Genomic DNA, 15,200 nt, shown 5'->3' on the forward strand with positions numbered 1-15,200 from the left:
AGAGCCTTAAACATTTTTATTAAACGAGTTTTTATACAAGTCCAAGCATGGGTTCAACAATCAATTTTAGACATGTAAGCTCAGGTCTTCACGAGCCGAACCAAAGACCCCTGTAAGGCCCTTGGCTCGTTTAGCACCCCTAGCTACGTACCCTTTAATTCCTATTCTTTTATCTAAAAACCCTCCTTTCTTTTTCTTAGACAATATATAGACAAAGTTTGATATTTTCATAAATGGTGACACGAAGTTTAAAATATGTTTGATTAAATAATAAGTAAACAGTGAGAGTGAAAATAAAAATAAAAAAAGCAGCAGCAGCAGCTATATGCTGAAATAATTCAAATGATTGAGTCAGTGCGTGCGTGTCTATATTTGTATATAATAACTATAAGAATACGATACTGTGTATATATTTTTTTATTTTTACTCTACTTATTCATTTCAATATAATTATATCAGAATCTGAAGAGAAAATAAAAATAATAAAGATTGAGTGAAATTCTGATATAATAATATTAAAGAAAAATAAATAAAGTAGACATGATATCCTGTACCGTAATTATGAATACATAATAGGGAAATATAAGATATAAAGTGTCGGTGATCATTTGGGTAGGTGTACATGGAACTTATTATATGCTTCACCTGCTGGCACGTTAAAAGCACGGGTATGGCACACGTGTATGAATGACCTATATATGTGCCATTTCATCCATATGTTTATTAGTCCTGACAAGGATAATTAAGTTTTGAAAGAGCCATTCCTCTAACAATAACCGAAATCCCTGATTAGATTACATCTTTGAAAAGGAAATATTGATTTTTGACCTAAATTTAGAAAATTTCTTCAGAAATCATGTTAGTTGGGTCCCCACTAAGTAGTGGCCTCAACTCAATGCCCATGTCATTGACATTTATAAGATTCATCTAATTAATTTTTTTCCTTATTTGAATTTACAACTAAACAAATAGAGGGAAATTATTGTCTCGCATAAGGATAACCTTTTTTTTTTTTTTTGAAGATAAAAAAAAAAAAAACAGCAACAAGTAGGTGAAGCATATAATTAAGCAACATTGTTATACAAGATACTAAATGATAATTAAGCAATTTGTAACCTCTAAACGTTCTTGTATTTAATTAGAAGAAGACTCGGGTCTTGTATTGATAATTATATATGTTCATGACTCATGTGATCATGTCCCCTTTATTCTTAAACTAAGTGGTGGTTAATAAATATTTGCACACAAAAAACTTCAGTTACGAAAAGTTCAATGGCAGACATGGTATAGGCTCATGTGTTTTGTCCTAGACAAAATGGGTCAATCACATTGAAATTTTAGCAATTTTGCATGTGTGCCACGGTCCATTTATTTTTGGTCAAACCATTTTCTCCTAAATCATTTTGAAGTTTGCTGTAGTTGAGTTTAAATTGCAGATGGTCCTTCATCTTACCGAAATTGTTCGATGCAGATTGCATCATTTCATGATTATGTCCTACAATTTAGGTACGGGTACTTTCATGTTGCCTGAGAGCTACCAACCGCAAATAGTAGTTCCTCAAATTTTTAATTAAGAAAATTAGGTTTTTCTTTTAATTTGTCCTCTACTTACTACTAGAAACTAGTGACATAACTAACGATTTATATATGCAGTTTGACAATACAATGGATAAAGCATCTTCATGAACTAAGTGATAACTTTAATCTATTTAAATACATTATTGTATAATCAATTTATTTATATTAAGGAATTTGAATAAAATAAATTTATTATTGAGTCTATTAATATATAATATATATGCTAACTTAATAAAATATCATGCTACATATATAAATTATTACTTACCTAATTAACTTTATTAATTAGATAGCATAATTAACGACCATAGGACTTATTTTTAATTAGAAAGGGATTTGATTATTGTAAAAATAGTAGGAAAAAAAAACAAATTGATGTGGCCCTATATATACACCTAGCATTATTCCTCTTTCAGACAACTACCTTTCTTTTAAAGGAAACTTAAAGAAATCCTCGTTATGGTTTAGACCATTTGAAACAAAAAAACATTCCTAGAAAAATAACATGAGAATTTTTTTTTTTTTTTTTTTTTTTTGTGTGGGTACATTGGAAAGGGAGAAGACCATGAAACAAAAACTAAAGAAACGATACCTAGCTAGCTGATTAAATTCGTAATGGTTTTTCATGCAAAAGAATTAATTACAACTTTTGAAGTCGGCAATACGGGGCAAGCTAATAGTAAACTTGTGGTAAAATTAAAATTAGTATCACACAAACACACGTAAGAGAAGAGTGGAGCCTCCTTAATAGGATCTATAATGACCTAGATTTTGCAGGCCAAGAAGACAAAACAATTGTGAAGTAACGTCGGCGAAAACCGAAAAAAGTTCTTAAACAAATGGCTAACAAGTAACAACAAATGCCAAAGTCATCAACTATTTTTATTCTTTTCAAAACGATTCCTACTTTACTTTTATGTTTGTTTATGCCTTAAGTCAATAAACTCAAACTCTTAATACATCATTCCATTCAATGATGATGCCTTTATCTTTTTTTCAACGGATAATACCCCTAAATTAAATGAAAGGAAGAAACTTAAAGCAAGCAAAACAAACGCTATTACTTCTCTTTAGTTCTCGACTTCTCGTGAGATTTTTAAGATTCTGCTGCAACAAGTGGATAATGCTAAGGCTGTAGTTTTCGTTATCTTCCTCCTAACCTTGTGGCTTGTGATATTGACATTCAAAATACGTAAGTGGTGTGGGTGCACTAGCTGTTATTGAAATACAAAATAAAGAACGGATTTTAAAAATAATATTATACGATTTACCCGTAAAAAAGTAGTTATACGAATAAGAGAGCGAAAATATATTACCATTTTAAAATTTAACTCAATTAATGTTTAGAGTAAATACTTTTTTTGGTTCTCAGCAAATTTCACGATGATCACTTTAGTCCCTACAAATAAAAAGGCTCGTCGTGGTCCCTAAGAAATTCAAAATGGACCCATTTTAGTTCTTTTAGAGACTAATTTGCGTTTTTTTTTTAATTTGTGAGGGACCACAATTCCAACTAAATAGGTCCATTTTGAATTTTTTAGGGACCACAATGGACCTTTTTATTTGCTAGGGACTAAAACGGGCATCATGAAATTTACTGAGGACCAAAAAAGATATTTACTCTAATTTTTATGATCAAACTAGTGGAAACATAATCAATTTCCTTTCTTTCTTTCTTATTTTATTTTTATAATGATTATCCATTTTGTAGTCATTTCGAGACGAATATACACCTATCAATTCTGCTTTCTCTTTCTCTCTTGTTTTTTATTGATTTTTTTGGTCTAGTTCTCCTTTTTTTTTAAATTTTTATTTTTTTTAATTTCGAAACAGAGAAACTGCAATTTAATTATTTAACATCAACTACAAAATTTTGGGGAACTGCTACGAAGTTTGAAAGTTACTTAAATGATAGCTAAAGAAAGAGGGGACATATGTTTGCAAAAAGCAGACATATATCATGCGGTTACAATTTAACAATGTTTAACACAATCTCAAATTTGGAGGAAAAGACAAAGAGGATCATAACATAGGGAGACAAATACACACACCAAATATATGTTCTTTAACAGTTGGACCGACACTGAAACTTGGCTTTGTACCCATAAATATATTTCTTAACTATTTTAAAGAATCACAGTTGGGGGAGAAAACTTGAATTCGATTCCCACCAACTATATTTTTGAAAAGGGATGAAAAGATTTAACTGTAATTAAGTCCCGACTTAGGATAGTCACATAATCGGCTCAAAGAGTTAGAACTTGTGGGGGCCAACTCGCTTTAAAGAGATAATTAGATCACTAACAAAGGCCAGCACAGTTAGTAAATAGTTGGGTTTCTTAAGCATGCTGACAGGATAATTGGGTTTCTTAAGCATGCTGACAGCCATGTGTATGGAGAAGACTTTGTTGGGAGAGATTTACCCACTTAATGTGATCTTTCACTTCGAAAGAATTAATCTTCAGCTATCAGTGGGAGAATACTTTAAGAAATAAAATAATAATAATTAGCTCGAGATAAAAAACAATCACCGTTGAAGGGCATAAAATGGATGTGGTGTGAGAGAAATTGGTTATGACAGCCTTGTTAGAATTAGAATACAGTTTCTTAGCAATTTTTTTTTTATATACATTAATAGAAATTAAATACATAACCTAATACAAACTATCCAATTTCGATATGTTTGTTTCTACGGAAACTTTAGCATTAGGGAATAATGAGTTAGCCGAAAGAACATATTTCCAAACATTTCAAGGGTGACTAAATGACTAATTCAAAGCATTAGTGGAAAGTTAAGACCACTATATAAAGGAAAATTTGGCAAATCTCTGTTGGCATATGCCCTATATCTCCAACCACGAAGGTCAAACACACCCACACATGCTCTCTCTCATCTAATTTTAATTAAAGTCCTCCACTTCTATGTCCCACCCAAGGTTCCAAAGTCGTCAAATATTATATCATATTTATGTAGATTTCCTCGTCGTTTATTAAATATAAAATGGGAATTTGTTTTTCTTATGTTACATAAGATAAAACAATCCTTCTATACAAAGAAATCTCATGTGAGATCCACCTTAAATTTTTTCTCTTTTGCTTATTCTCTCTTCTTTCTCTTTCTTTTGTGAGTGTAAGAACATTGCTCTTGTCTTATGCAAAATAAGAAAAATAAATCTCATATAAAATATAACCTCTACATATGCTTTCTATTGGAGACTTGCCTTTTTAGAACAGGCCGCCGAACCCTTTTAATTTCATCTTCTATTGTTAGATTTCTGATAGATAAAGTGGCTTCAATGAGTTCCATGAGCAAAGTTCCTTCATCCAAGAATATGACCAATGAGTCCTCAGAGGAAAGTGGTTGGACTATGTACTTTGAGGATTTCTTTAACAAACAAAATACTAATGATCAGAAATGTTCTATGACTTTCTCTGGTGTTGATCATGATAGCTCCTCATCCCTTGTCTCTGATGCTGCTTCCTTGGCTCCTACGAAAACATTAGTTAACAGTGCACAAGCTGAGGAGTGTCGTAATAGATTGAGTTTCAAGAAGAAGAAGAAGAAGACCAAAACATCTTTGGTTGATGACTCTTTGGAAGATACTGCAAGTTCTCCTATCACTAGCCCCAAGGTTCATTTTTCTTTTTCTTTTCTTCTCCCTACATTGTCTTTTCTTTTCAATTAGTTAAAAGTTAAGTTCAATTCGTAACTTATTTAATTCTATAATTTATCAATGGTAGAACCAGCTAAACAAGGTGAAACAAAAGGACGAAATTGAATAGACCTTTCTCAGGTTTGATCATTTCAATTTATAGTGAAATTCTGTTTAAATCATCTTTTGGTTTATTTGGAAGAAAAAGAAAATACATGAGAATCATGTATATAAACAAAGACTATATATTTACTTTGTAACCAAAATAATTTTCATTCCTTTTTCTTTTTCTTTTTTACCATATCACCTTAATTTGCCAAGAATTAATGAAATGGAGTATTCATTTATTTCAGTGGCCTTCCATACATGCATGTTAATTGTGGAAGTGAATGGTTTCTGCATTTTTCAACTAATAAGTTGCCTTTTGTTTTGTTTTGTAGGAGAATGGAAATACCTCAGGAGAAAGAGATGAGAGGAAAGAACTACCGGGTTTTAATGAGAGGGATAGTGAATGTACAGAACTGAAGAACAAAGGTCTCTGCTTAGTTCCTTTGTCGATGATAGTGAACTATCTAGGTTGATTAGTTTCATGCATGTTAATTGTGAAAGCACCTCCATATACATGCATTTCTCTCTCTCTTAGGCTCTTAGCGCACAATGATATGCTAGACAGCTAGAGCATTTCTATATAACAAATTGAATCATTATTCTCAATACTCTTTCTAGCTAGCAGTTGAAACACAATTTATGTTCCGGTCGTAATAATTACCAGTTTTACACTAGAACATCACTCATATAGAACATAATCTGTTGGAAAGCAAAGTAAACAAGAAACAGAATATATAACTCAGATAGAAAGGTGGAATATTAAGAGTGAACGAGTAATAAGAAAGCTAAACTAACAATAATTTATTTTGTAACCATTAACATTTTATTCTAATATCTCCAAAAAAAAAACATTTTATTCTAAGAGAGAGCGTATCAAGATTGTTGAGAAATATATACATTGGTTGTATGGACAACTAATGTGAGGTTTATAAGGCCTTGGGCACTTCCACCCTTGGAGCTAGCTTTTGGGGTGGTGACCTCAAGGTTCTTAACATGGTATCAAAGCGTTCGAAATCTCACCGCCTCCCACTTTCTTTGTAGTGGAATTTCCACATGTAGGTGGGCTTGTATGTTGTCCACCCTTCAAGCTCAGTAAGCTCTCGTGTGGGGGGCTTGTTGAGAAATAGAATCTCACATTGGTTGTATGGACAACTAATATGAGATTTATAAGGGGGCGTGTTGAGAAATATAGTCTCATATTGATTGTATGGACAACTAATATGAGATTTATAAAGACTTGGGCACTCTCATCTTTAAAACTAGTTTTTTGGATAGTGAACTCAAGATTCTTAATAAAGATCAATGAAGAGGATATTCACATTTCACGGTACGGATTATAGAAGATATACTTCACCGACGAATTTAATGTAATTATCATCCTACTCTAAGAAAGTGCCGTCTTAAAGGAAACAGTGAACAGGAAAAAGAATATCATTGGTGTTAAAAGACATGAAAAACTAAATAATTATGAGCTTAATGACCTTGCTACTTCTATGTATAAAATTTGTGGCTATTATTTTGTTTCTAGATGGGGTATACTTATGGTGGTTAAAATTCTGATTTAAATTAATGTTTTTATGATTTTATGATTTTTTTAATCAAAACAATTTCATCAAAATTTCAAATGTTTTTACGATTTTTTACCATTTTTATTATATTAAAATTTTACGTTTTATGATTTTTTATCCTCATTTCAATTTTAGGTAAAATTTTAATTTTAACTACATGATATACCATTTCCATGATCATGTGGCAGCTAAAATATAAAAACTTTTAGTGGAATAATTATGTGTTTGTCAGCTTGTTAGGATAAGTGATGATTATTCAACTTACTGGGTGTTGACAACAAGAAGCCTTTCGCATAAAAAGAAGCCAAAAAGTAACATCTACAATCATAAATATGTTTAGATGTTAAGATATTTTTCAAAATTATACTGATACGTACTAAGATATTAGACAGAAAAGTACAAAATAATTTTCGTGAAACACGTGCAAAAGCATAAAAAATTTCTCTACTGATTATATTCTTCATTTATGCATATCTTTCCTTGATTGATTAGTAATGATTTGTAACACTTTTCTCGAAAAGTTATTCATATTAAATAACATATTATTGTTAGATATATAATTTTGTTTTCGTGGTTATTTCAGAAATAGATCTTCTCGTGTTATTTAATATGATACATGTATATTGTCTGTTGGACATGGATTTACACTTCAATTGAAGTTTCTTTTTATACTAAAAAATAGCAATTTATTTAAAAAAAATCCATTTTAATAAAAAAAAATCAAATTTTAAATTCCTCAAGTATTCCATTTTCTTAATGCTAATGTAAGTATACTTCACGAAGGTATAAATTGAGATTGCCCTTAGATATTATCTAATTTTGTGGTACAATTATTACAACTGAAATAAATTTTAAAAAACGCAATTTACATTCACAATTGAAATTACTCGATCAATCTATGTCCAGCTAATTTTCCGCAATCATCAGTTAGCAAAAACAAGTTTGCCTCAACAAATTTCTAACTCTAGTATGTGCTTATAATTTGCTCATTCTACTTTGATATTAATTAAAAAGAGAATTTAAATTTAATTTAAAGTATAATATAATTTTAATCTAACAAAATTTAAAATTAAATACGTTCTTAATTGTTTATTTCAAAAATGAAATTACTTTAGAAAAAAAAAATCCTACTTACACCAAATATAAGTAGGATTTGATTATATGTAATGGTTATATTGAGCGTTATCCTAAAGCAAATTTCTAAAAATTTCAATTGAATTTAAATACTAGCTAATTGATATTTTATTCTATCACTTTATTTATCAGAAACTTAACATAATGTAATTATTTATAGGAAATTATTATCTCATTTTACATAGATAACTATCTCATGTTGTTTTTACATCAAAAATTATACCACCATTTTTTTATTAATAGATGGTAGATCCCACCATATCATGTGTTTATAGTAAAAGATAATTATCTCTAACAACATCAGAAAATAAAATCTCATATAAAATTTATATGTGTGAAGCAGTTGTTTATTAATTAGGTATCCTGTTCTTTGTCATGTTAGATTTTTACGTGTATGTGTGTGAAGCAGTTGTTTATTAATTAGGTACTTGGGTTCTTTTACATGTTATTTTGTATAATAATTATTGTATGCCGCAATCAATTGTATTCCTTATTTTTTTTTAATAAAAATGGATTAAATTATGATTTTTTAGATAAAATAAATAAAATAAAAAAGGCCCACCTTATTTCAGAGTGCATTATATAGGTTCACCTTTTTAAGTGATTCTTTTGTTTGAATTTGTACATCTGTAACATTGATTAGTGTAGGTAACAATATAGGCCTAATTCATAGATCCATGATAGAAAATGGATTAATAAGTTTGATTAAGTCCTATATGCATTCACGATATGCGGAAACCATAGTTCCACAACTTGCCCTATCGATAATTATGAACCTGGAGTGATATGAACTGCAGATAAAGATCTTGATTCTTCAACCTTTGCAGGAACACCGAAGCAAGCATAACAATTTTTGAAATATCAAGAATCATGTTTTCAACTAGGAAGCTATTACGGAATATATCCATATCCTAACTACCTACCCAAGAAAAAGGGAGAGAACTATCAGAACTGCTGTCAAGATCAACAAAGGGCACTTGACTTGAAGTCGAATCACATAATAGGGTAAAAGGAGCTTTGGACCTCGAAAAACCTAATTCGGATGAGGAAGAACTATAAGAACTATCGCTGAGCCCGAGGGAAGGGATCCGATCTAGAATGGATCTTGTACCTGGAGCAACTTGAGGCGAGAGCAAAATATAAGATAGAGGAACTGGATCACAAGGGGAGCTCGGCCCAGGAGGAACTACGGGATTCGAGACCGGAGAAGGTCCATCCCTACCAAAATTAAGTTGAGACTGACGCTCCCCTCCTCCTCTCCTACCTCGCCCTCTCCTGCCGCGTCCACCTCGGGAACTCCGGCGACCTCCACGATGGCCTCGGAGAAGATGTTGAAGCTTCTCCTCCTCGGTGTATTCTTTACCATAGAACCAATACTGAACTGACTGAGGTAAATGTTTCACAATTTCTTCATCAATCTCTTCTCCATCACCTCGGCCAACAGTCGAGCCAGAAGATGGACCAGGGGCATCCATAATCAGCCCCAGAAGAGAACTTTGCTTAAAAATACTCATAGGGGAATACAATGAAGGGATGTAAACCAAGGTCCCGACCCAGCAGAGAATAGAGAAATAGAGAAATACTGAAAAGCCTTACAACGCTACTCAAACTAATGGCAAAAGAAGAAAAGAGGAGAGAAAATACTTGTTATAGGAAAGGAAGGAAGAACAGACAAACTCAGAAACCTCCAATGATCTTGCAAAGAAGTTAGGAGACGCAAAAGAAAACACCAGAAGCGAAAGCGAAGTGAAACCTTGCAAGCGAGGCGAAATGGAGAATTTAAAGCAAACGCTTGCCTCATGCGTTAATACGAAAGGGTTGCAAACGGTTAAGAAATCAAGGGCAAGGAAGTAAAATCACCATTCCCATGCATTCAATATGCGCAATCATGACCCACATGGGTTCAGGACGGCGCAATGTCCACGACGCACGAACCTTCAATGGGCATGAAACAATAGAGCTCCTAACCGTCAGAAATAAGTGAAGGGTCACGTTGACAAGACAAGGGCCAGACGCGGTCTTATCCGCGACATGATGGCCGAAATCTACACCACGCCAAATACAACAAAGGAGACCTCGGCAGAAATAAGAAAAGGAAAGATTTTCCATGTGAGTTTATAACCCGACCGACATCTTTAATGTCGGATTCACACCTTAATCAACATAACCATAAAGGAGCATAATCTCCAAATAAATGAACTCGGCCAGACCGAGTTCGAGATAATACTTCAGCACCCCGACATTCCGAGCTTCGCAATACCGGGCTTGGGGGCAACTGTTATGGAATATATCTATATCCTAACTACCTACCCAAGAATCCTTTAAAGGATAATTACTCAACTATCCTAATAATATGAAATAATAAAGCTATTGAGTATAGAATCCTTATCCCAACAGAAAAGGAGTTGAATCCTAGTACAACTGGAAGATCTACACAGCCCAAGAGGTAACCCCTATAAATACAAGGCTTAAGACCCCCGGGTACACACATTCTGAACTCATTTACTACTTCTACACATACTGTGCACACACCCACATCTCGGCTATAAGCCTATTGCTTGTGCGCAGTGATTGAGATATTGGCTATAAGTCAACCAAGGTACACCTATCTATAGGGTATTTCTGAAAGCATATTATACAGTATATCATTTACGGTTCTCTAGGATCGAACAGAAGCCTAAACATTTTGGTATTCTAATTTTATATAACCCTAATCAGTGTTACATCCGTCCAAACACAAACATAAAGATCACTATGACTTGGCCCATTTTTATTTAGAAAAAGAAAAAGAAATACAATTGATTGCAACACACAATAATTATAAAAAAAATTAATATTCTCTCATTAGTTAACTCATTTGAGGTTCTGATCTTGATTATAACATTGGTTTGTACATTCTACTCAAAGAAGAATGTGCTTTTGTATTGATCTCGTTAAAATGGTGTGAATTGCAGAAAAAATCCTAATTTTTCAACCTTTTCAGGAAGAGCAAGTATGACAATCTTTAAAATATCACGAATCATATCTTTAATAAATAAACCTAAATTTTTTCGTATTCTAATTTCATATAGTCCTAATTTTAGTTTTTCTTATATCACATAACAATGGTTGTGGTTTAACAAATCGTCAATCAGTGGCGGAGCCAGCATGGCATATTAGCCAGTACCAAAAAATTCAGCAAGTACCCAAATAGCTATGGCTCTCTGGCTACGACCAAAATGTGGCTAATTTAAAAAAAAAATTGATACATAATTTGCTACGTTTCAAGTGTAGCTAAATGAATGTGGTTAATTAAGTCAGTGCCTAAGCACTTAGTGGCACCAACGTGGCTCCGCCACTGTTGTCAATACAAAGCGGAACCCACGCGGGGGAAGGAAACCACATTGTGCACAAATTCTTCCCTGTACCGAGCACCTTTATTTTCTCTGGCCGTCATTATTATTATGTTTTGAGATAACTATAATATAGCTAGTATTTCAATTAATTAGTTCCTGGACTTTCTAGCTTAGCTAGGTTTTAACCAACGCCCAACAACTCTATACTAAGCAAAGCAATTACATATCTGGAGGGTGCTTGGAGACCATAATCGATTATGAAAATAACTGCCGACATATATGCACAAAGAGGGCCAGCTCGATGCATCAGTAGGTAACATACATTTTGGGTTCTGAAGGTTCTTCCAACAAAGCAAAGAAAAGAAAATGTAAAGGAAGCCAAACTTTTTCTAGTTATGCATTTTTAACTTTGGGTTTTATAATTCTCATGTTGAAGGAGAATTGAAATCTCATGTTGTAGAGATAAAAAATATGTGAAACCCATGTATTAGAAAAAATTATATATAAGATCCATGTCAGCACGAAAATCGAATGGTATGTAGGAAAATTATAATTCTCATGTTAAATGAGAATTATAAAACTCTTTAACTTTCAAAGGAGCTAGCTACTAGCTACTAGCTAGTTTAGTATTTATGAAAATGATTTGAAACTTCTTAAGGAAAATTCTTGCATCGTGTAAGAGCATATTTTCGAGAAAGTCTCTCATGTGATGGCCCTCATCCAGCTATGTTTCTTAGCTAACTTTCCCCTATAGCTAATTTAGTCTAGAACCCTGTCAATACACACAAAATAGGCATATTAAAATGTGCTACCTTTGTACCAAAAAAAAAAAAAAAAATTTGCGCTACCACATAATAACTTTATCTGGAATGGCTTTTCAAGCCGTTAAATTGGAACCGCTAGAATGTGTATTACTTGTTAGGAACATCTTGGGTAGTGTGTAGCAGGCTGCTAGGTGCAGAATGGACAACATTCTATTTGTCATTTAAGAGAGTTTGGTTGCCATAAGGAACTTCTGAAGGTACGGAGGATACCCTTGTCTGGTGCTTGCTCAGTGCTGTATGTGCTGGGCCCCAAAATGGACTTTGCCCTTGGAAATTGAAATCACACGTTTTAGTTTCGAGTCCCTTTACATAAAAAATATAAACTATCTACAAAATTTATTGCGCATCCGGGGAATCGAACCCCGGTCAGTACCGTGGGAGGGTACTATGATACCACTACACCAGATGCGCTTCTTGTTGAAATTTGTGAGTATAACACTCAGTTAATAATAAAAATCAAGATCACTGTTGTCTCTTAGGGCTTAAATAGCAGCATTTTTTGTAGTGTCCTTTAAACTCTTATCATGTAAATTAGTTCTTTTAACCCTTAAATTGAACAGAAGCTTTGGTCTTTGTACTTTTTAAGATGTTTTTTCTATCAACATTATGGAAATTTATTTTTAATGTCAGCATGATATATTCATAAATCTATAGGGTAGGAGAAAATTGTATTTGGATTTATAATCATCTTGATAATTTTAATTTTGTAATGTGTAAATTTTATACTAATCGTGTGATTCAATTTTTACACAGAAAAATAGTGTGATAAAAAATTGAAAATATCATTTCCATGTATATATATATATGGGAAAAATATTTCTGCAGTTACTGCGTATAAGTTATCTGTATTTATTCTCAAAACGACGTCGTTTTGGTATTGAAATCTTAAAAAATTATAAATATAAAGACTATTTATAACCCTGAAATAAATTAAAATTACAAAAATACCATGATTTTCGTCTCAAAACGACATCGCATTGGGCTTACTGCAGATAACTTATTTGCAGTAACTGCAGAAAAAGCGAATCCTATATATATATATATATATATATATATATATATATATATATATATATATATAGAGAGAGAGAGAGGGGGATCCTTTGACATCAGTGTCAAATTTGAAATTTGACACCTCATCTGAGAGCCGCTATATATATATGTGTGTGTGTGTATGGTAAAATTATTTATGTCGCCGCTGTACGTACAGCAAAGTATGATTCTCCACATTTAGTGCCTGTTTGGATCCTCTTTTTTTTAAACTAGAAGCTACTTATAAGCATAAGCTAGGCCAAACAGGTTTTGAGAAAAGCTCTTATAATGAAAAGCTCTATTTTTTATAATGAAGAAAAAAGCTGAAAACTAAAAGCTTTTAAAACTCTTATATATTTTTCTTGAATTGTGTGCTTTTTTTTTAAATGAACAGTTATAAAGATAGAGAGAGAAATAATTTTATTTTATTTTTGCATTACATGGGAATTGAACACACACCACTTCACTACATACACCTAACACACACACCCCACACCACTAGGCTAATCCTAGTGGATCGAGAAATAATTTTCTTGAAACATGTGTTTTTAAGTAATTTTTAAGCTAAATTTTTTATGTAATTACCAAACAGCTTTTAACTTCTTTTTTTAAGCTCTTTTTTTTAGCTTTAGCTTATAAGTAAAAATAAGAGAATCCAAACAGGCTCTTAATGTTTTCATCCTTTGTACGGTTATGATTCCCCGCATTTAATGCTTTCAAGTATATATATGGCAAGTATTTTTTTTTTTTATAACAATATATGGCAAGTATTTAATTACTGTACAATGTAAATTCTTATATATATAATTGGATTAAAAAAATCCATTTTAAATTGGTAATTAGCAGTTGAAGTAGCGCCAAAATTCAATCCAAAGGCCCATGCATATTCAAATTCTCAAAAATTTCGGGGCGAATGTGCTCCTCAGTGGGCTGAGTCCAGTTGTATGGGATTAATTGGACCACCTATAAACAGAACTTTTTATGTGATTTCTTACATATATACTTGTGAATATTACCATTATTGCTCCAGTAAAAATACTGTGCGCTGTTACGTAACTCAATGAATCACGCTTATCTTTATTCTTAAAAAAAATTCACAAATGGGTATTTTTTTCTTTTAAAATTATAAACTTTAGGGACATTTCAATGAAATTTAAAATTGAGGTTTCGTAATAAAAGCATTTTCGGATATACTTTGTCTTCAGTCAGAGACCTTGACAGATTGAGATATTGCTTTTTGGCCCGCAAAGTCATAAAATTTTGCAAGAGGTACAAAATTATAAGTGTATTTTTTCTTATAAGTTACAATTATTATTTGAAAAAAAATAAAGATACTGCTTACAATTAGAAAATTTGTATAAACTTTGAGAGGAGGCAATTATTATTATTATTTTAGATTTCTCCATTCATCGATTAAATCGATCAAGTTAAACAGGACCGTAGTAAAATTCTTCATATCAAGTTTTTAACACAGTTGTATACCTAGTACTCGAATTCAAAATCATTGATTGAGTTGGAACAACTTCTTATCAATTGAGTCACGTGCTTGGTTGAGGCGACAACTATTATTTATGGATAAATCAAATATCATATTACATGATGTAACAAAAATTTCCTGCACACACAATTGTATGTGGGCCCCATCCTCTGATTTTTTTTTCTCTTCTCAATTGTGTGAGTATGAAATTTTTGTTACATCATGTAACATAACATTTTATTTACCCATTATTTATATGACCACAAGAGCAAAAATGGTGCTCAAAACTAAAATTTGAAGGGGGCAATTGCGTACTGTAACTCCACCATCATGGATGATTGCTTGAATCATCTTTGATGGGATTTGAAGATTGTTAAGGGAGGCTCATTTGTATGCTCCAATGTAAAAAAGATGATCAATGACCTGTAAGAATTCTAACTCTTTAACTTTAGAAAAAATCAACAATACTTCTGTTGTATGTGCAACCGACC

The 15,200-nt window shown here is 32.3% G+C and overlaps 1 protein-coding gene and 1 non-coding gene across 2 annotated transcripts; one reads left to right on the top strand and one right to left on the bottom strand.

Annotated features, from left to right (window-relative positions):
• Positions 1-4,874: 4,874 nt before the first annotated feature.
• On the top strand, positions 4,875-5,812 carry LOC133302471 (vascular-related unknown protein 4). The gene is made up of 2 exons (XM_061502248.1): positions 4,875-5,210; positions 5,672-5,812. Exons 1-2 carry the CDS (start codon positions 4,875-4,877, stop codon positions 5,810-5,812), a joined length of 477 nt encoding a protein of 158 aa, XP_061358232.1.
• A 6,728-nt stretch (positions 5,813-12,540) lies between these two features.
• On the bottom strand, positions 12,541-12,611 carry TRNAG-CCC (transfer RNA glycine (anticodon CCC)). The gene has a single exon. It is a non-coding gene; the product is annotated as a tRNA-Gly (tRNA).
• Between the last annotated feature and the right edge of the window lie 2,589 nt (positions 12,612-15,200).

Source organism: Gastrolobium bilobum, unplaced genomic scaffold (genome assembly GCF_033153095.1).
Source record: "Gastrolobium bilobum isolate Gb01-03AN ecotype WA unplaced genomic scaffold, APGP_CSIRO_Gbil_v1 utg11463, whole genome shotgun sequence".
NCBI classification, from domain to species: domain Eukaryota; kingdom Viridiplantae; phylum Streptophyta; class Magnoliopsida; order Fabales; family Fabaceae; genus Gastrolobium; species Gastrolobium bilobum.